This window comes from Paramormyrops kingsleyae, chromosome 3, assembly GCF_048594095.1.
Source record: "Paramormyrops kingsleyae isolate MSU_618 chromosome 3, PKINGS_0.4, whole genome shotgun sequence".
Classification (NCBI taxonomy): Eukaryota; Metazoa; Chordata; class Actinopteri; order Osteoglossiformes; family Mormyridae; genus Paramormyrops; species Paramormyrops kingsleyae.
This window is the reverse complement of record NC_132799.1, coordinates 32,444,157-32,462,673: the sequence shown is the minus strand read 5'-3', so window position 1 is coordinate 32,462,673 and position 18,517 is coordinate 32,444,157. Positions and strand designations below refer to the sequence as shown.

General features: G+C 46.8%; 1 protein-coding gene across 4 annotated transcripts; it reads left to right on the top strand.

Moving 5' to 3' along the window:
• Window positions 1–5,809: 5,809 nt before the first annotated feature.
• Window positions 5,810–18,406, top strand: LOC111843405 (nucleosome assembly protein 1-like 1-A). Of its 4 annotated transcripts, none has more exons than XM_023810976.2 (15): window positions 5,810–5,966; window positions 8,707–8,746; window positions 9,917–10,005; window positions 10,882–10,984; window positions 11,446–11,587; window positions 12,135–12,227; window positions 12,389–12,517; window positions 13,123–13,194; window positions 13,348–13,487; window positions 13,594–13,739; window positions 13,824–13,843; window positions 13,949–14,074; window positions 14,159–14,191; window positions 14,700–14,750; window positions 16,816–18,406. In XM_023810976.2, the coding sequence occupies exons 2-15, from the start codon at window positions 8,730–8,732 to the stop codon at window positions 16,852–16,854; spliced, it is 1,200 nt and encodes a 399-aa protein (XP_023666744.1). In that variant the 5' UTR covers window positions 5,810–5,966; window positions 8,707–8,729; the 3' UTR covers window positions 16,855–18,406. The 4 variants fall into 4 exon arrangements, with proteins under 4 accessions (XP_023666744.1, XP_023666743.1, XP_023666747.1 ...); XM_023810975.2 differs by having other exon boundaries at window positions 5,820–6,023; XM_023810979.2 differs by having other exon boundaries at window positions 5,822–6,023; window positions 12,135–12,215.
• The last annotated feature ends 111 nt before the right edge of the window (window positions 18,407–18,517 follow it).

Sequence of the window (18,517 nt, the reverse complement as noted above, 5' to 3'; positions counted from 1 at the left end):
CTCTTCATTTTTTAAACACTGTAATGGCGCTTTAATACTGCCACCAAGAACCGAGCCTTACCCGATCCGTACTACGAACTGGCAGTTTTCCATTGCAAAGTATACGAGCCGTACTCAAGCTATAACCACACTGACAGGGCCCTTACTAGCTGACTAGCAGAGCCGAAAGTATGACCAAACTGAGCTGGTTGCATCACCACCATCTGATTGGACGAAATGCACAGAGATATCGGTGTTCTGCGCATGGACTATCTGAAGGAAAAAGTGTATATTCCATATTTTTCCATATATTATTCATTGTTAGTAGTATCGCACATTGCAATGAATTCCCAAAAACTCGAAACTTGAAAATATCCAACCTCCTGCTTAATAACATACTATACAACAGCTGAATGGGATGGATTCGTAATACAAATTTATACAAGCGAATGCTAATTCTGCTAGTGCTCGATACTTGTACAACACAGCGATTCTCACAGACGTGCTAATGTCTAAAAAATAACACATATGATATGTAAGTAGCTTAAAAAAAAGCACATAGTAAATGTGCTTCTACACCGTATGAACTAGTAAATAAGCGTCTCTTCAATTTTCCGGCTCTAAAACCCGGCCACGATACCGAGCCGACCCTTCTGCAGTGGAAAACCGAAGTGAGCTGGAACCGTACTGGAACTGCTTTGTAACTAGTCTCTAGGGCTCGGGCACGGGTCGATTCCTGTATGCCAGTGGAAAATCATCATAAATATTACAATGAACGCTTTCCTAGGATCCTGCCGATTTGCCTCCGAGAGATGACCTCTGCACAAGAGCACTTCTCCGCTTTGGCTTTGGGGAAACAAAGATATCCGTTTCGTTGGTCATCTTTAAAAAATATGAGGATGACCATCTTTTCAGAAGCCCTAGGCAAAGCTTTACTTGGGAGGCCCCCCTACCAAGAAAACTAAGGATCATTTCACTTTGGGGACCCTTGGTATCTGCCTGTTCTGCCTACAGCTATAGCTGGCCATGTTTCTGCTTGCATTTTAATTTGATGTATATGGTTTCATTTTTAAATGATTTTTAATTTGTGTAATTATTCTCATACTGTACCACCACCACCACCAGCCTGCACAGTGGTAACAAGGCATGATGGATCCATGTCCTCATTCTGTTTACGCCAAATTCTGACTCTACCATTTGAATGTCTCAACAGAAATCGAGACTCATCAGACCAGGCAACATTTTTCCAGTCTTCAACTGTCCAATTTTGGTGAGCTCGTGCAAATTGTAGCCTCTTTTTCCTATTTGTAGTGGAGATGAGTGGTACCCGGTGGGGTCTTCTGCTGTTGTAGCCCATCCGGCTCAAGGTTGTGCGTGTTGTGGCTTCACAAATGCTTTGCTGCATACCTCGATTGTAATGAGTGGTTATTTCAGTCAAAGTTGCTCTTCTATCAGCTTGAATCAGTCAGCCCATTCTCCTCTGACCTCTAGCATCAACAAGGCATTTTCGCCCACAGGACTGCCGCATACTGGATGTTTTTCCCTTTGCACACCATTCTTTGTAAACCCTAGAAATGGTTGTGCGTGAAAATCCCAGTAACTGAGCAGATTGTGAAATACTCAGACCGGCCCGTCTGGCACCAACAACCATGCCACGCTCAGAATTGCTTAAATCACCTTTCTTTCCCATTCTGACATTCAGTTTGGAGTTCAGGAGATTGTCTTGACCAGGACCACACCCCTAAATGCATTGAAGCAACTGCCATGTGATTGGTTGATTAGATAATTGCATTAATGAGAAATTGAACAGGTGTTCCTAATAATCCTTTAGGTGAGTGTATATGAATATATAATAAGTTATATATTTTTTCCATGACTTTGGGCCCCCTTGTGTGCATTGGGTCTTGGGCAGCTTCTTTCCTTATGCCTGCATTCCGCCCTAAAGATGACCTTGTCCACTCATGTTAAAGAAAAACACCTTGCCGAATGCGTCACCGCATAACGTATGTGAAGACTGATGTGTCATATTTTTTGCCATGGCCAGATGACTAGCTCTTTCCAGGACTGCCCAGAGCAGTGGCTGCAGTTCTCGCTTCATGGTGGCTTTCTCTATGCGGGTTATAGTCTGCTGACCCTTCAGAAAGTGGGGGTCAGTTATTTTGACGGCCTGGATTGGAATATGTTTGGTATTCACATCAGTTCTGGGCACAGGCCAGGTGCTGTTCATCAGGCCTTCTGTGAAAGACATGTACGATTGCAGAGAATTAAAACTGATTGTAGGTACATTTTGTGGGATTATATTAAACTGGGGCCCCACAGAAGTCTGCATAACTGCTTAGTTCTGGGTTTATAAAACGATATTCCCAGCTAAAGCTAGTAGATGTTATCTCCCTGGTAACAAACAGCTTCTTCTATAATCATAAAAAGGCTGTACATTCTTCTTGAGCTGGAAAGTCAATGAAATTTTCGTTACCTTTCGTTACCTTTTTTAGCTTGGACAGCCTTCTGTCATCTAGACCTGTTCTAGAATAGCCTCAAAAACTTGGTGAAAGATGCTGTGATACTGGCATTTCAAGGGTCTATATGCCTTCTCCTCTTATTTTACGTCCTTGCCCTGTGTTTCTAACAGCCAAATTTTTACAGCAAATCCATGTAATGATAGGGACGGGGGGGAATCCCTCCCTGTTGCCATGGCAACTCCTCCCTACAGTTTCTCTGCCCTTTTATCATTGGCTGTTCCTCAGAGACTTTCTCCCGTGTCTAAAATATCAGTACCTTTCAGTTCTGCTTGCTGAAATCATCTTTGATTACACGTACAGTTAATCAGCTGAAGAAAGCACTGCAATAGCCAAATATACAGGCTCCAAAGCCACACGAAATACATTCACCTCACTGCATGCTTTCCTCAGCGTTTGGTAAGCAGGCATCGCTGTGGGAACACTGAGCATCCCCTCAGTGTCGTTTCATGGCTGAGGCTCTAATGCTTCAGCTCCTTAAGGCTAACAGTTATCTAAGAGGAACATGGTGTGCTCGTCTCTATATGGCTTGGACATAAAGACTCTTTTGTTTTCTCAAAATGTTTGTATATGTCTGTGGAGGAGTCTTGTGTGTGCCCTCTGCAGGTTGGGGTCAGAATGACATAGGAAATAATTCTAAAAATGGCATTCAATAATTACTGTAAGTCTACGCATTACCACAAGCTCACTGCTAGACTGTTACTACAGATTTTCTGCTGCATGTACGTCACATCTAAATGAGGAAGGAGTACTTTTCAGTGCACGTATATACTGGAAAGTATTACCTTCCACAAGTACGTATGTTTAGAATTTAGTGATCAGTGGTCATTGTTGACACACCACAGCACACAGTGCACAACAACGAAATGTGTCCTCTGCATTTAACCCATATGTGACTTTGTGACATAGCAGGGGGCAGCTAATTCAGCGCCCGGGGAGCAGTGCTTGGGGGCGGTACCTTGCTCACGGTACCTCAGTGGTGCCTTGCTGGTCAGGGATTCGAACCTGCAATCTTTCAATTACAAGTACATATATGTATACATTTGCATTAAAAAATCCTTCAATCAACTGTAAGCACTTTAACTGTGAAGTTTTGTGTTGAACAACTGATTTAAATTTGTTAATATCTAGAATGGCTTGGTGCCGGCGAGTGCAGGGCACAAGGCAGGGGACACCGTGAATGAGGGGCCAGTCCAGTGAAGGGCAGACTCACACCCGATGGGATATTTAGGGTCACCAATTCAGCAACTGAATGTCTTTGGACTGAGGGAGGTGAACATGCCCACAGAGTGGGATTGAAAACCCCAAGCCATAGTGATATATTTAAATTTCTTTTTTGGGATACTATTTCACTTATTATTGCAGTGTAAAGCATGATATTTACAGTTGGTGTTCTGGGGCTCATGACTATAAATATATTACTGATATTATACAGTATATATAGCTGCATGAAATTCGGAGTCAAGGAAAAAGTACTGAAGTACAAATGAACTGGAATGAAAGTGATTCATCCTCTCCAGAGCATCGCAAAAAAGAGCAAACATACCATAACCAGGGGCTAGAGAAAAGGAATAGCAGGTGATGCGTGAAGTAGACCTTTCCTGTTACAGAAAGACACGTTTTCTCTCAGGGTCGAAGTGCCTTGAATCACACTGACAGTTAAAAGCAAGGCCTTTTTCAAAGGCATTCTGTGCAAGAAGAGCCGTGATCCCGGAATGCAGCGTATTCTTCTGGGAGAACTGTTGGAAGGACTTCTTTTTCATTAATTATTGATATGCGGAATCCCTCAAATGTCTATGTATGAAATGACTCAGGCCAGATCTAGAGTGATATCTCTAAATACTGGACATTTTTTGACCCATCCAAAGTGAACCCCAGTGTTTTGCCCCAAGCAGTCAGCACCCCCGACTCCCCCGCAATCCTGACCAGGATTAGGTAAACGGATGAATATACCATATCATTTTTGGTTTTGTTAGACCTAAATTACAGCTTACGGGTTAATCAATTTAATATTTTAGAGGCCTAGCAGCCTTTATGAGCAAAACAACTTAGCTGTGAATTGTGACTTTCTGGACATAATAGTGAACATCATAGCAATATTCACTTCAACATAAAATTATGCATGGGACTCTATGCCTTTCAGAAGCATTATGTAATGGACAATAAAGCAGACAATATATTTTATGCAACTGATAACTCAGTGGGTTGGACTGTTGACTCACATCTCTACAGGTGGGGCTCAATCCCCCACCCCCCTCCGGATCTGTGGGCATTTTTCAGACGCAATATGCAGGTTGGGGATCTCCCAGATAAGCAGTTGTTTAATTCTGAATTACACCGCTGCTCTGGGGTTTGACGGGAGTTATGACAAGCATAGGTTAGTGGACAGCCTATCACAGTCTGATCTGTGACACAACATCGTTTCATAATGACTGACAACAAAAGGCCCACACGTCAGAAACATGCCTCATTTTTTGGTAAATATTGCATATTGGGTGGAATATATTACAGCACAGCCGAAGCTGCATGTAAATTTTGTATTTTGCATGTAAATATTGCATGTAAATACCAAAGTGTAATGTTTTTCATACAGCAGAATTTGCGTCATGTTGCATTTTCAGTATATTGGCAGTATTGAATTGAGTGTGGGAGTTTGCCTGGTTTCCTCATGTTCCATGGACTTTTTTCAAGCGTTTCAATTTCCTATCTAGAGACATGCAGTTAAGCAAAGTGACGTTTCTTAGGGTAGTATGTGCTTATGTATACCCTGCAATGGACTCACGTCCCGTCTAGGGTGTTCCCCTGCTTTGTGCCCTGTGCTTCCACGGTTAAGCTCCAGCCCGCCCAAAACACTGGATAAGCTGCTGAATGATATACTGAAGGACTGTAGGTAATATACAAACACAGCAGATCGTGCGATGTACCACATTCACACTCTGCATTGTGATGTAAATACTGTCTTTTTTAATGTCCTCGTTTCCTCACCACAGAGCCAGAAATCTGTCGTCACTGAAAACAGTTGTGAAAGGATTGCTTAAGTTATATGAACCCCTTCTTGGTCGGCTGAAGAGCCACGTAGAGATGTGAGCTACGCATTCCCATCTCGATTAACCAAAGAGAACAAAACAACGAGGGCTACTTTAGTCGAAACGCGCGCGCGCGCGCGCGCACACACACACACACACACACACACACACACACACACACACACACACACACACACACAACGGCATTATAACCGAAATGACCATGCACAGCGGTCAGCTTATCGCAGTATCTCCGCAAGGGGCTCCGCTCTGGCCCCGCCCACAAGCCGCGCGTTGCCCTGGTGACCGCCGGGTTACGTGCTGACGCTGGATGCATATGTGAGCGCCGGCGGCGGCGGGCTGCCTTTCCTTCCTTACCGCCATCAGCGCTAAGCTGCTCGCTGAGAGTCGCGTCTGTGCGCGAAGAGGCGACTGAGAACAAGAGGTTAGTGGCGGAGGGAGGAAGCGGACGTTAAAAGGCGCACGGCTGCGTTTGGCTCAGGTGCGTTTGCCGTGTTTCGTCTCGGTTCCCTACGTGATGAATTCCCCGGGAGTTGGGGGGTGTGGGAGAAGTGAGCGCGCCTGGATCACCGCGCGCCCGCCCGACATGCCTGGTGTAACTTAGCCAGGCGCGGCCATGGAGGATGCGTCTCTAGTACGGAGCCCGCTGACTGCCATGCCGTGGCGACATTTCTTGTTTAGCGTGTCGGGCGCGGGCGCGGGCGCTGAGTATTTCAGCCCGAGTCCTGACCTTATTTCTTAAATAAGGCGGGAGGGGAGCCCGAGAAGGAGGCGGCCGGTGGAAGTTTTTAGCATCGAGGCATTATAAGCGGTAGGAATCATGGCTGCTCGCATTCCCTGGCTAGTGGCTCCCGCTGCTCTGTCCCCCCCAGACAGACTTTCCTAGTGAATCCGGCGCCAGGCACAGACACTGTAGGCCGAAGGGGGGTGGGGGGCAGCGCATCCCCCTCCGGCGGTAACCAGCTCCTGGTAAAGCCGCCCCCCTCCGCGGTATGGCAGTCTAACCAGCTAACTAGCTACTACAAGATGGTCGGTACCAGAAAGCCAGTTTAAAAATGCCCTCTGACTAGTTGCAAACGCTGTAAAAAGGGACTTGGTTAGTTATCCGAACCCCCCCCCCCTTTTTTTCTTTTCTTATGTCGCCACGTTTTGCAACACGTGGTTAGCGCCCTGTGTGAAGTTCAGCAGGTAACCAGTGGTGGGAGGGTAGCATACAGTCGTGCGGGGCATCCTAGCCTAAAACCGTCGTCGCTAACTGCTTATTCTGGGGCTTTGGTTCGGTTTGCTATGTTTACTTAAGGCGGATTTGTTCGGTAACAATAGTAGCGACGCAGTAAATGTTAAATTTGAACCGTAAATGAAACGCTAGTTAGTTTAGGTCGTTGTTTGTCTTATTCGGTTCTCTTATGTGTCGAGGCCTGTTCTCTTTAACTCCGCTGAGGCAGAGACGTGGATTTATCAGTAAGATGCTTTAAACCGCTTCACGACCGAAGGATAGTTATAATGGCTGAGCATAACCGCGTTAAGACTGATAGACGGTAAAGGGCGCTCTAGTAGGAGGGGGGGGCTCGATGTGCGTAACCTTTTGTTAAGTTCAAGTTCATCGCCTCATTGCATAGCAGGGGTGTAGTTGAAGAGAAATGGATGGGGGCAACCATATGTGATATAAAAAGCCATACATACACGTTTATTTATTTATGATGGGGGTGGTGGTAAAGAACCCTAAAATAGGCCTGGCGATGTCCCTTTTGCTTAGCAGGTGAGACTGACAGGCCGGAGCTGCTCTCTGATCGCCCCGGTCACCGTGCCGTCCGTGGGCCCCTGCCACTAAAAGCGTTGCCATTCGCCCTTCATGTTGACTTCACGTCGGTTTTGAGATTATATATAAAATGCTGTAGTGCTTTTTGACTTTCGTCATGAGCTAAAAAAAAAAAAAAAAGTTGCCGCTTGAGCAGAGTGTAGGAAATATATATTTTTGGATGTGTCAGTTCTCATTTTCTGGCAAATACATCTTGCCGTGTAACATTTCCACTACAATTACCGACCTGCACAGATACTTTTGTTTTGAGGAGAAGACTGAGCGTTTGCTGTGGTTTTGACCGGAATTGCACCCCATATGCCTGCCAGGAGACCAATCTCGGCGTCTTTTATGGAGGCTGGGTTCACTGCTTCTACAGATGGTACTGGGGGTTCTGTGATGGACATCCATAGGGTAGCCATTGTTCCCAGTCAATGTCTAAGACATGGAGCCCCAAATGAGCACTACTCCAAGTTTTTCTGCAGGAAAGATTTGTTATTAAATTCCTTTGGAAAATGGGGGTTTCCTGTGGTTATTTACAGTGTGTAGCCTCTAAGGTATCTAGCTGTTAAGCATCATTTAGTTTTGGTCCACCATGGCTCATGGTGCTAAACCAGATGTTTTGTGATCGCTGTGGGGTTGTCGGGTGTCACGGCTGTAGGTTATCCAATAATCAGACGTGCAAGGCCTGGTATGAGATCTTTCACCTAACTGTTTACGCTGGCTGGGATAAAGTCAAACGGCCACAGTAACTTCAAATCTGCAGTAAAGTCAAATCTCAGACGCTAGCAATGGACGGGAGCCTCTGATGTTCTCGGTACGAGGGCTGAGCTTGTGTTCAGCTTCTGTTCTGAACGGCCTGCCCTGCTTTAGCTATCTGCGCAGACCTTCGCATGTGTTCTGTGTTAGTATCATATATATTCTACTGCATCAATGACAGAGTTGAGAAAATGAGTTCCTTAGTCGTGTGTCTCCATGCTTTGTGGTGGCCTCGTCTGCGGTGATATGGGAGCCCCATTTCGATTGGTTTCCATGTTGTGGGTGCCCGGGCTAATGTTGGAAACGGATCACGGGGTGGTCCGATCGCTCCCTTTAGCCTCGCTATTCAAGTACCGAGATTAATTGGGGTATCTGCCTTAAAGTGGCCCAGCAGGACTGTGAGCCTCACGCGAAAGGCTGAAGTATGGACCTTGATTTATTTTTGAGCTTCGCTGTAAGTGTTTGTATGCTGCTTAGCGGCCGCTAATGGGAAGATAAATCACAAATTGACAAAGCCAAGAAAATGGCCTTCCAGGGCCAGAATGTGACCGATTCTTCCTGTACTGAAGCATTTTAATTTTTTTTTTTGCTTTTCTTCCCCCTCTAGGGATTTTCTGGGATCATACCAAGATGGCAGACATTGACAAGTAAGTGTTTCCGCCTACACGGTGCTGCTGCTTGTCGCATCCAGCCTTTTCGAAAGCGCTTCCCCGCTGATCTGGGTTCATCAGCTCTAAATACATTTCATAGCTTATCTGTAGCGACCCTGGAGCTCTGCACATAGGACACCCACATTGTGAATGGATTTGGGCACCCCCCCCGCCCCTACCAAGGACAATCATCCATTACTTTCTTGCGGAGAAAGGACGCGTTTCTTACTCGCTGCCGTGGACAGCAAGTCAAGGTGTCGGAGCCACTGCCCGGCTCTCCCGGTGCCACCCCCACACAATGGAGCTCTGTCCAAGCTCACTGGCAGAGATGCATTGGCATTCCAATCTGATAAGGTCACGCATGTCAGGAAGGCAGGGGGCTGTGTGGTAAACAAAGGGCTCCCATACTAAGTGCTTTATGGTACTTTGTTGCTGTCATCGCCTTCATTTGCCAGGAGGGATTTTCTACAGGCCCCCTCGTCTCATTCGCTTGTCTCCCCTTGAGTCCAGAGCTTAGGTGTTTCTTAAGACCAAGAACTCAAAGATTGTACTTGTGGTTTTGGCAAGACCGGTCTTGCTACCTCCCCTACCAAAAATGAACTTGGGTCGCAAAGAATCATGGGATAGGTCTTGTTTGATGGAGATGCAACCGACGCATCCTTGATATTTGGGGCGGGGCAAGAACCACATCAGAGTATTTTTACCACGCTCTGTACTTCTGTTCTTGAGTATTGGAACTGGTCTTCGCCAATGGAAGGTGACGTTACACAGGAACACAAATACAGTCAAGTATGCATATTGAGGAAACGTTGATCATTGTTTTCCCACTGGGAATTCTCTGGGTTTCATTAATAAGCCTGGGCATGTGGCCAGCCTATTCAGTACAGACAGACAGACAAACATCCTCCAGCCCCTCAGTGCCTGTTAATCTGCCGTGTCCTGGACTCGTTGCATCCGTCCGGTGATGTGATGATGATTGACGGAGTGCGCATCCGTTTTAATGGATTCCGAAGAGGTTAGGGATTTGGCTGCTCCATCCGCCACGTTTTTGAGGTGCAAATGGCGTTTGATACGGGGTCTCCCCTTAGGGGGCTGGGTTCTGTTTTAATGGCTGATACTTGGTGCTGTGTGTGCGAAAATAACCCCCTGTCACCCCCTCCCTCTCAGTAAAGACCAGGCTGAAATGGACCCTGCGGACATGGAGGATGTCGAGGAGGTTGAGGATGAGGAGACTGTGGAGGATGGCAACAGCAAAGGTAGGTGCTTTTCTTGCGTCCCATGTGTCTGCTGACTTTGTGCAAATGTAGAGGTTTGTCATGGAAGGGTTCCCCCCCCCAGTATGCTGGAACTTGGTGAGATTTAGCTCATTAAATCGTAGCATTCTGAACACTGTTTGCTCTGTTGTGCAAGCGTGAAATACCTTTGGAGGAGACCCAATTACTTATTTAATTTGTCGATCCTAATACAATCAAGTTTTGTGATGCCGGGATGGTGTTTGCCTGCGATGAGACTCAGCAGTATGTGAGATGCAGAGATGAGGACTCGGTCACTGCCTCGGGGTCACACGCCGCCGGCTTCCCGCGTTCGTGCTCACGGAGATCCGTGGGCTCTGGCTTTAATCGTTTCCTGTAGACGGGTGCCTGTTTTCTCATGCCGTTGCGTTGTCAGATCGAGACGGGAAGCTTCTGCGTCTGGGAGGACGAGATCTTCGTTAATGAGACGGCAGGTGGTGGTGGGGGGTGGTGTTGGCAGTTATCAGCGCTTTGAAAACCCCCCCCTTGTACCACTGGGGGGGCTGCTTAGCCACTGCCCACCATAGGGGTTATCAGACAGCTTGATAACAGGATTGAGTGATAGAACTTCCAGGTTGTTGCGTGGGGCATCCTTCCTCTGTCTGTTTAGGGGTGAGGAGCTGAGTAATGTCCAACATTTTGGCTGATTTTCCCTTTGTAGATACTACGGTGGGGGGTGGAGAGTCTAGTGTTTTCTGTGTAGTGGGCCGATGATACAAACTACCCTGTAAAACTTTATAAGCCACTCTGGATTAGCCTGCTGCTCGTGCAAATGCAGATGCCACAAATAGGTTTGGGTTGTTATTTGCTCTTTATGGAGGCTAGTCTTTCTGCACCCAGCTCGCCAGCTCACGGTCCAGATGATGCAGAACCCGCAGGTCCTGGCGGCTCTTCAGGAGCGACTCGACGGCCTCGTGGGCTCGCCGTCGGGTTACATCGAGAGGTGAGGCCTTCTCCAGCCATGACACCTTTGTCCTGGTTTGGTAGCACCTGTCTGAGCTTCCTGGCGGCCCGAAACTTAGTGCTGTAGTCGTGCGTTTGCACAAACAAATAACTGTGATGATTCTTGTCGGGGCTTCCTGAACACCTGTTACCCTAATCTGGGGCATGGCAGACATATGGGTTCAGAGGCACTGATGAAATGCGAGTGTGGTGTGTGTGCTGCTGTGCCGCAGACCCAGCTAAGGCTGGCTACCTGCTGCTTGGGCCCTCGTCACTCTGTTGTTGAGGCCTGGAAAACCAGGCTGTCTCAGAGCAGTTATTCGCGGGACTCTGGTGACCGCCAGCCCTGCGGTTGTGGCTCCGGCCCTGCCAGTCGCACGACTTCCCAGGAGTGTTGAGACGGCCACTTACAGGGGACCCATAACTCACGTTTTTTTTTTGTGGTTTTTACGCCTCTCTCAGTTTACCCAAGGTAGTAAAGAGACGCGTCAACGCCTTGAAGAACCTTCAGGTGAAGTGCACCCAGATCGAAGCCAAGTTCTACGAAGAAGTGCACGAACTAGAGAGGAAGTACGCCGCCCTTTATCAGCCGCTCTTTGAGAAGGTGGGTCTGCTTAAACATCTTCCTGCTTGCTGCACTTCCTGGTCGACCCTCCTGATTGGCTGACGTGTGCCCAGATATTCGCCTGTCTAGCTGCCCTCGTCTAGCGTGCTGGTATGGGGGCTGGGGGCTAGTTCAAGGAGGATTAATAAGGGCCTGAGTTTAATCCTGTTTGTCGGCTCAGCCCGCGTTGTGCTGCATGTGTTTTTAGAGCTGAATGACTCTTCTGCCTTCTTTGCTGGGTAATTCCCAGTGTGCCGTTAGACTGTCAGTGGAAGAAATGAGGCTGAAATCTGGTTTGTGCGATTGTGTTGTCAAGCGCGTTTTGTTTTCCGGCTGGTAGCCTCAGCTTTATTGGGTTAAACGAGCCGATGGCCCACACTGTGAGGATCCCCCCCCCCCCCCGGCTTGGAGATTGATATCTCGCTACTGCATTCGATGTTACGCGTACGTCTGGCCCATATGGGCACTCTGTCCGTGTGCCTGTACCGGAATGGCCCAGGTCCTGCGGTTCTGATGTGGCGCTTTTCTCCCTCCGGTCCTCCCGCAGCGGAGCGAGATTGTCAACGCGATGTATGAGCCTACTGACGAAGAGTGTGAATGGAAGGGGGATGAGGAAGAGCAGCTGACAGTAAGTAAGCAGGTACTAGTGAACCCTGCGTTCCTGCACGCCGTGCCGGCGCCGTGCAGCCCATTCATTTTTCAGCATGAAAACGGATCCCCCCTCCCTGTGTTGGGTTCTCAGGTTCCTTCTAAGTCTGGTTGGTGTTTCACCCAAGCTGTGCCTCTGTTTATATATTAAAGGAAGAAATGAAGGAGAAGGCCAAAGTGGAGGAAGAGAAAAAAGACGAGGAGAAGGAAGACCCCAAAGGCGTCCCGGAGTTCTGGCTGACCGTCTTCAAGAATGTCGACCTGCTCAGTGACATGCTGCAGGTGTGTGTCGTGAGCACGCCGGCGGTGGTCTTGTGGAAGGTGCTGCCACCTACTGGTGCAGAGTGATCATTTTAAATAGGGCTGCAAGATTCAACATGTTTGCAGAAAAAATGAAAAATCCATTAAAAAACATGCATTTGAATAATGTTGCTTGGATAGTACAGATGGACGGCTGTTCCATTTTTGGTAGCAGTGAGGGTACTTGCCGGCATGTCGAGTTAAAACTAAGAGGGGAAAATGCCACAGAAGGCAAGTAATCGCACTGGCTGTCAGTGGCAACTGGGAGGTCTGGTGTTTTCACATTAGTGCGAGGCGTTAAGCATATTTCCCATAAGGCATATGTGCAATAAGTAAATTGGCACTGTGTGCATGAGTGAGCTTAAAAACATACGGATTCGAGGGAGAATTCATTGGTGAAAGAAAGTGTTTATGGTTAAAATGATCTCCTGAAAATACTCTAATTTTGGATCAAATTCTGATAATGAGATATCAAAGTATTCAGTAGCTGTAGCCCGGAAATTAAACTGGTTTAGTGGGTTCTGTGTACACGGTTTGTCCTGCATCTTTTACCTCCGAGCTCCCTGTTAAATACTGGTGTCCCCCAGGAACACGATGAGCCCATTCTCAAGCACTTAGAGGACATCAAAGTGAAGTTCTCAGACCCTGGCCAACCAATGGTAAGCATTAGCTGTGGCCATTATGCTTGGCAGGGTGATGGTCTGTCTGTTCATGCATTAGAAATCCTTTAACGGCTTTAGATTCTGTGCCAAGCTTGATGGTTAAATAATCCAGTAGTTTCTCTAACTGCTGCTCTTGTTCTCTCTCGTTAGAGTTTCACTTTAGAGTTTTACTTTTCGGCCAACGAATTCTTTGCAAACGGAGTGTTAACGAAAACCTACAAGATGCAGTCGGAGCCGGACGAGGGAGATCCTTTCTCCTTTGATGGACCGGAGATTATGGGATGTACTGGGTAAGGAATCGCGCAGGCATGCTAGCCATGAAGTGCGTACCAACCTTTTAGATGGTAGTCCTTCAGAGTGTGATGTGACTTCTGCCCTCTATCCTCCTCAATCCAGCTGCCAAATCGACTGGACGAAAGGAAAGAACGTCACGTTGAAGACCATCAAGAAGAAGCAGAAACATAAGGGTCGTGGGACAGTGAGGACGGTCACCAAGACTGTCCCGAACGATTCCTTTTTCAACTTCTTTTCCCCACCAGAAGGTAGACCCCCCCCCCCCCCCCGGAGTGTGCGCAGTTTCCCTTTCAATGCAGATCTTAACCCTTATTTTTTTCCCCTCTTTACAGTTCCAGAGAAGGGGGAGTTGGTAAGTGAGGCGGAGGAATCATTTGCGACCCTTTCCTTGCTGGTGAAGTGTGATTGGTTTATGAAGGGCTGGCGGTGGTTGACGTTCTTCCCTCCATTTTCACAGGATGAGGACTCGGAGGCCATCCTCGCTGCCGACTTCGAGATCGGACACTTCCTCCGTGAGCGCATCATTCCGAGAGCCATCCTGTACTTCACGGGCGAAGCCATTGAGGACGACGACGACGACGATGTGAGTCGGGTCCATGCACTCTGAGCTAGGCAGAGTGACGGTCGTGCTAAATGTCTAAAGCTCTTTCCTTTTGCTGCCTTTCAGTATGATGAAGAAGGCGAGGAGGCTGATGAGGAGGTAGGAACTTCTTTGCTGGAAACTTCCCAGAACCCCTGTACTGTCTGGCTGGTCTATTTTAGGAAGTAACACTCTTTGGGCAGTTTTAATGAGCATGGTGATTAGTGTTGAGTTTGTTTTGCCTGTCAGTGGTCACCAGACCTGCTCCTGGAGACCTACCATCCTACAGAGCTTAGGAACAGCCTTAATTTAACACACCTGATAGACAATCAGGTCCTTCAGTAGCTTCTCAGTTTTGGAGCCAACTTGACGTCAAGAAAGCTGGCTGTAATACTTACCTGTTTCCGGTGTGTTAAATTAGGGCGGCGCCTAGGATCTGCAGGGTGTTAGATCTCCAGGAGCAGGGTTGGTGACCACTGCCATGTGGTTTCTCTATGGAAGTCTGTCTTCAGTTTAATTACCACTGTGAGCTATTGGCTTGGAACCTAATGGAAGAAGAATGGCCATCCTAATTTATAATTGGTGGAAGTTCAAGGAGCAGGTTCTCAACATTTTTATTTTGATTCAGGAGGGTGCGGAGGAAGCAGACGAGGAGAACGACCCAGACTATGATCCCAAGGTGGGTGATTGATCTGATCGGCAGAGGAACACCCTTAGTCATGATGTCACGAAAGGACATATTTCAGCATAAGAATATGTGCTATCAGTACCTTTGGCTTGGTGATAACTGAGGTGTTGGTGTACGTGGTAGAAGCCGGGGGAACCGGTGATGGCCGTAGTGCTGTATGAATGGCTCATGGGTGTTTTTACTTGTACAAAAAGTTGAGGGTTGAAGGAAAAATGATTGGTTCAGAGATGACCAATTGGGTTGTAGAATCTGTCGGTCCAACTGGAGGCAGGACCAGCAAATCAGATGTCTTAGTCCTGCCTCCTCTAGTTGCTTGGACCCACATCCTCTGCAATTTGATTGGTCATCTCTCAAAACCAATAATTTTTCTTTCTGCCCTCAGAACATGCGTAAGAAACTCCCATCAGTGTTTGAATGTGGCACTGCACAAGAACACGCTGGTACCAAAACTGCTTGCACCCACGCACTTCTCTCCAGAGGCATCCTGCTTGGTCTCGAACTGATCGGATCTAGACAGTGGGTTATGATAATCCTAAGCCTTTCTGGGATAAATTCTGGGCATGAAAAGCCAGCTGTACTGAGTAGGGAACTAGCTTTGTTTAATATTGTTTAAATCCGTTTTTGTTTCCATGCAGCCTCATGACACTGCTTTTAAAGCCGGACTTCCTCCATTAGCTAATGTTTGGTGGGGGGGGGGGGGGGGGCAAGTGTTCGCATCCAATCGCGTTTCCATGTTAGTCTCTACAGATTCTCAGCAGAAGTAGTGAAAAGTGCTGAACTCAGTTCTGCTAGCGAATCACTTTTTCCCCTCATCAGCCTGGGAAGTATTGGAAACCCCACAAGGAAGAGCAGAAAGTGGAGCTTGAGACAAAAAATTTTGTGTGAAATGCAGCCAAATGTCAGCTGAAAACACCCTAAATCCTAACTGGACCAAGACAGTCAGCTGGTAAACTGCATGAGATGTGACAGCTTGGAACCCAGACTTGTACTGACGGGTGAAAACTGAGTCTGCAGTTTGGATAAGATGAGCTTTTTCTGCCTGATGCCTGCACCTGGCTCTTCTGCTTGCCAGCTTCTATCTGCTTTAATGAGTGTTTTTTTGAACGAGGTATGACTGGAAATTTCAGTTTTTCATATGGATTCCTTTAAAGGAATACAAAGCTTTTCATTACATTTGGCAGATGATGCTCTCCTTGGATTGTCGCATCACAAAAGTGTCATGAGGCCATGTGATTTCTGCTTTAAGTTAATGTTTGCTTGTCTAGTCTTTTGACGTGGTAGGTACAGCACACTGTGACTTTCTGAATGCTCATTCCCGCCCGTGTCTCTCACCCCTTCTGCCGCGACAGCGAGATGGAAAGAGTTTCTGTAGTACTTCTGGTTGCATAAGTGTTTTTCTTCTGTATGTTGAAGTCTGAATGCTTTGTGTTGACGGTTCTTTGTCCAGTTCACAGATTAGCATGGGTATAATCCTTGAGCTGAGGTTTTAGTGTCAGTTTAATCGGTTTTCAGTTTTTTTTTTTTTTTTTTGCCTGAGACTTTGTTTCGTTTTTCAAATTTAGATATCCGGTTTCAGAAACTGTGGTTAAGTTGTCTGTAAGAGCTTTTGAAATCCTCCAATTTTCTGAACCTTCACTTCTTGGTGCTTCCATCGCTTTCCATTTGCTTTACATTTTTCCTAGATGTCCTAAGGGGTACCTGGGGTCTGTCTCTGCATATCAGAGTCTTACTTTCAGATTGAATCTGTGTGCCTTAGAATGGAAGCTACATGTCTCTTACTGAATGAAACCACTGCCAGGCTGAGTGTTTTCGCTGCTGGCTGAGCTTCACAGCTGATTGTCCATCCGAATACCACCTGGAATAACCTGCGGTCTCAGTAGTTGCCTCGCTTCCATTATTAGTTGAACACTAATTTCTTTATTCCCAGCCATTTGAGGGTGGTTTGTCTTGCCTTCAGGTCATCAGTGGTGCATCTCGTGTTGAGAGCAGAGCGTGAAGGTCTTTGTTCCCACGGCCCCTCCCTTGCATTAACAATGTTCTCTCCCTCCCCCAACAGAAGGACCCCAACCCACCAGCCGAATGTAAACAGCAGTGAACGCCATGGCTATAAGGATCGTCTGCACTGTAATGGCTTCTCACACAAGTTAAATATCGCCTTATAATGTTTTGTATTCTTGGTAGAGATTAAAGGAATTCAATTTTTTTGTTACAAAACTCATAGGGGGCGAGTTCCAAGCAGTGGCTCATTCTGCATAGTATTTTACTAGACTGTCTGTACAAATAGAATGGCGTAAATCCCTCTTTAAAAGGCATGAATGTGTCCATTGCTAAATATTTGGATTCTTGTGAAGTCTCGTTGTATCTCTTGGACAGCAGCTGTAGGGAAGTACGAAGTGGTAAGGGGCGGGGGTGATGTGTTGTGACCTGTTCCTTGCCCCAAATAACCAACCAAAGCAATATACACTCTGGAAGGTCTTGAGTTGTGTCTCTGCACGTGTTCCTGCCCTTGTCGGATTGATATGTGTAGCTTTGCGACACCCGAAATTTTCACCCTGTACCTTGTAGTGAGATGGCAGCTTCTCAGTGAGCCCCCTTCGACTCCACCCCACCATGTAACACGGAACTAGTAAAGTATTCTAGGGCATCCGTGGTGTCGGTGATCTGCCATTCTATCCTCCCATTCATACATTTCAGTAAGCAGATGGCAAAAAAAAACAGCCTGGATTACTTCTGATCCCTTTTTGCTTTCTTTAAAAGAAAAAACAGGGATCTTGTTTGGAATTTCAAATGGAAAGAGATGGAGACGGTCAACAAACATGATCAAGCCGCATTCCATTTTATCTGAAGGTTGTGTGTCATGGTATTATGTGAGTTTTGTCTTAGTGTCTGCCATAGTTACCTAGGCACACTTCTCTGTAGCACTTGGTACAATGTGTGTCATTTGTGTCCTCTGTGAAGTCTGTAGTCCCATCCAGCACTTCTAACAGAGGAGATGTGAAGCCTCCTTTAACTGTCAGCTGACGTCCTGCCACGTAGAACTTCTTGTCTACAGCATAACTCAAGTGCTTAAAGCCTGGTAGATCAGGTCCCCCCCCCCCACGACTTGCCCAAAGGAAGTGGTGTACAGGGCACTTATATGTATCAGGCTAAGAGTGTTTAAATACCAAACCAAATGTTACCCAGTAACAGTGTTGGCTGTGTTTAGGCATTTTTTTTTACATTTGGCAGAGTTGGGTAGATCTGGTTGCGGCTGTTGTGCTCATTTCCTGTTTCAGTGTCTCTTCTCGTGGGTAGGTAGAAGCCCCCACCCCCTTCCAACTTGATTGGATCTCAAAGGCAGGCTGAAGGAAATCTGGTCTTGTGGGATTTTGTAGTTACCTGACTTTGGGGTAAACCACCATGCCCTGGTTTAAAATCTGTGACCTGCTCCACCCATGTGCAGAGCCATTGGTCATGGTGATTTAAACTGCTGTTCTGGAGGATTTCCCCAATGCTGCGTAACCTCGTGGCAGACTGTCATTTGGTGTTATGGGTCCTACTTGGATCCTTCTGAACAGCTGTTGTAAAAGCAAAACGCTATGCTATAAAATTCAAATGTACTCTTAACTACGTGTATTATGTATTCCTGAATAAATTGATTAAGCCTGCACCTGTCTAGTGTCTTTCGTTTTTTTTTTTTTATATGGGTCTGTGACGTCTGTCAAAGGCTATTCGGGTATCACGTTTTTGGCTAATGATCACGCAAAGACTGGCCAGTA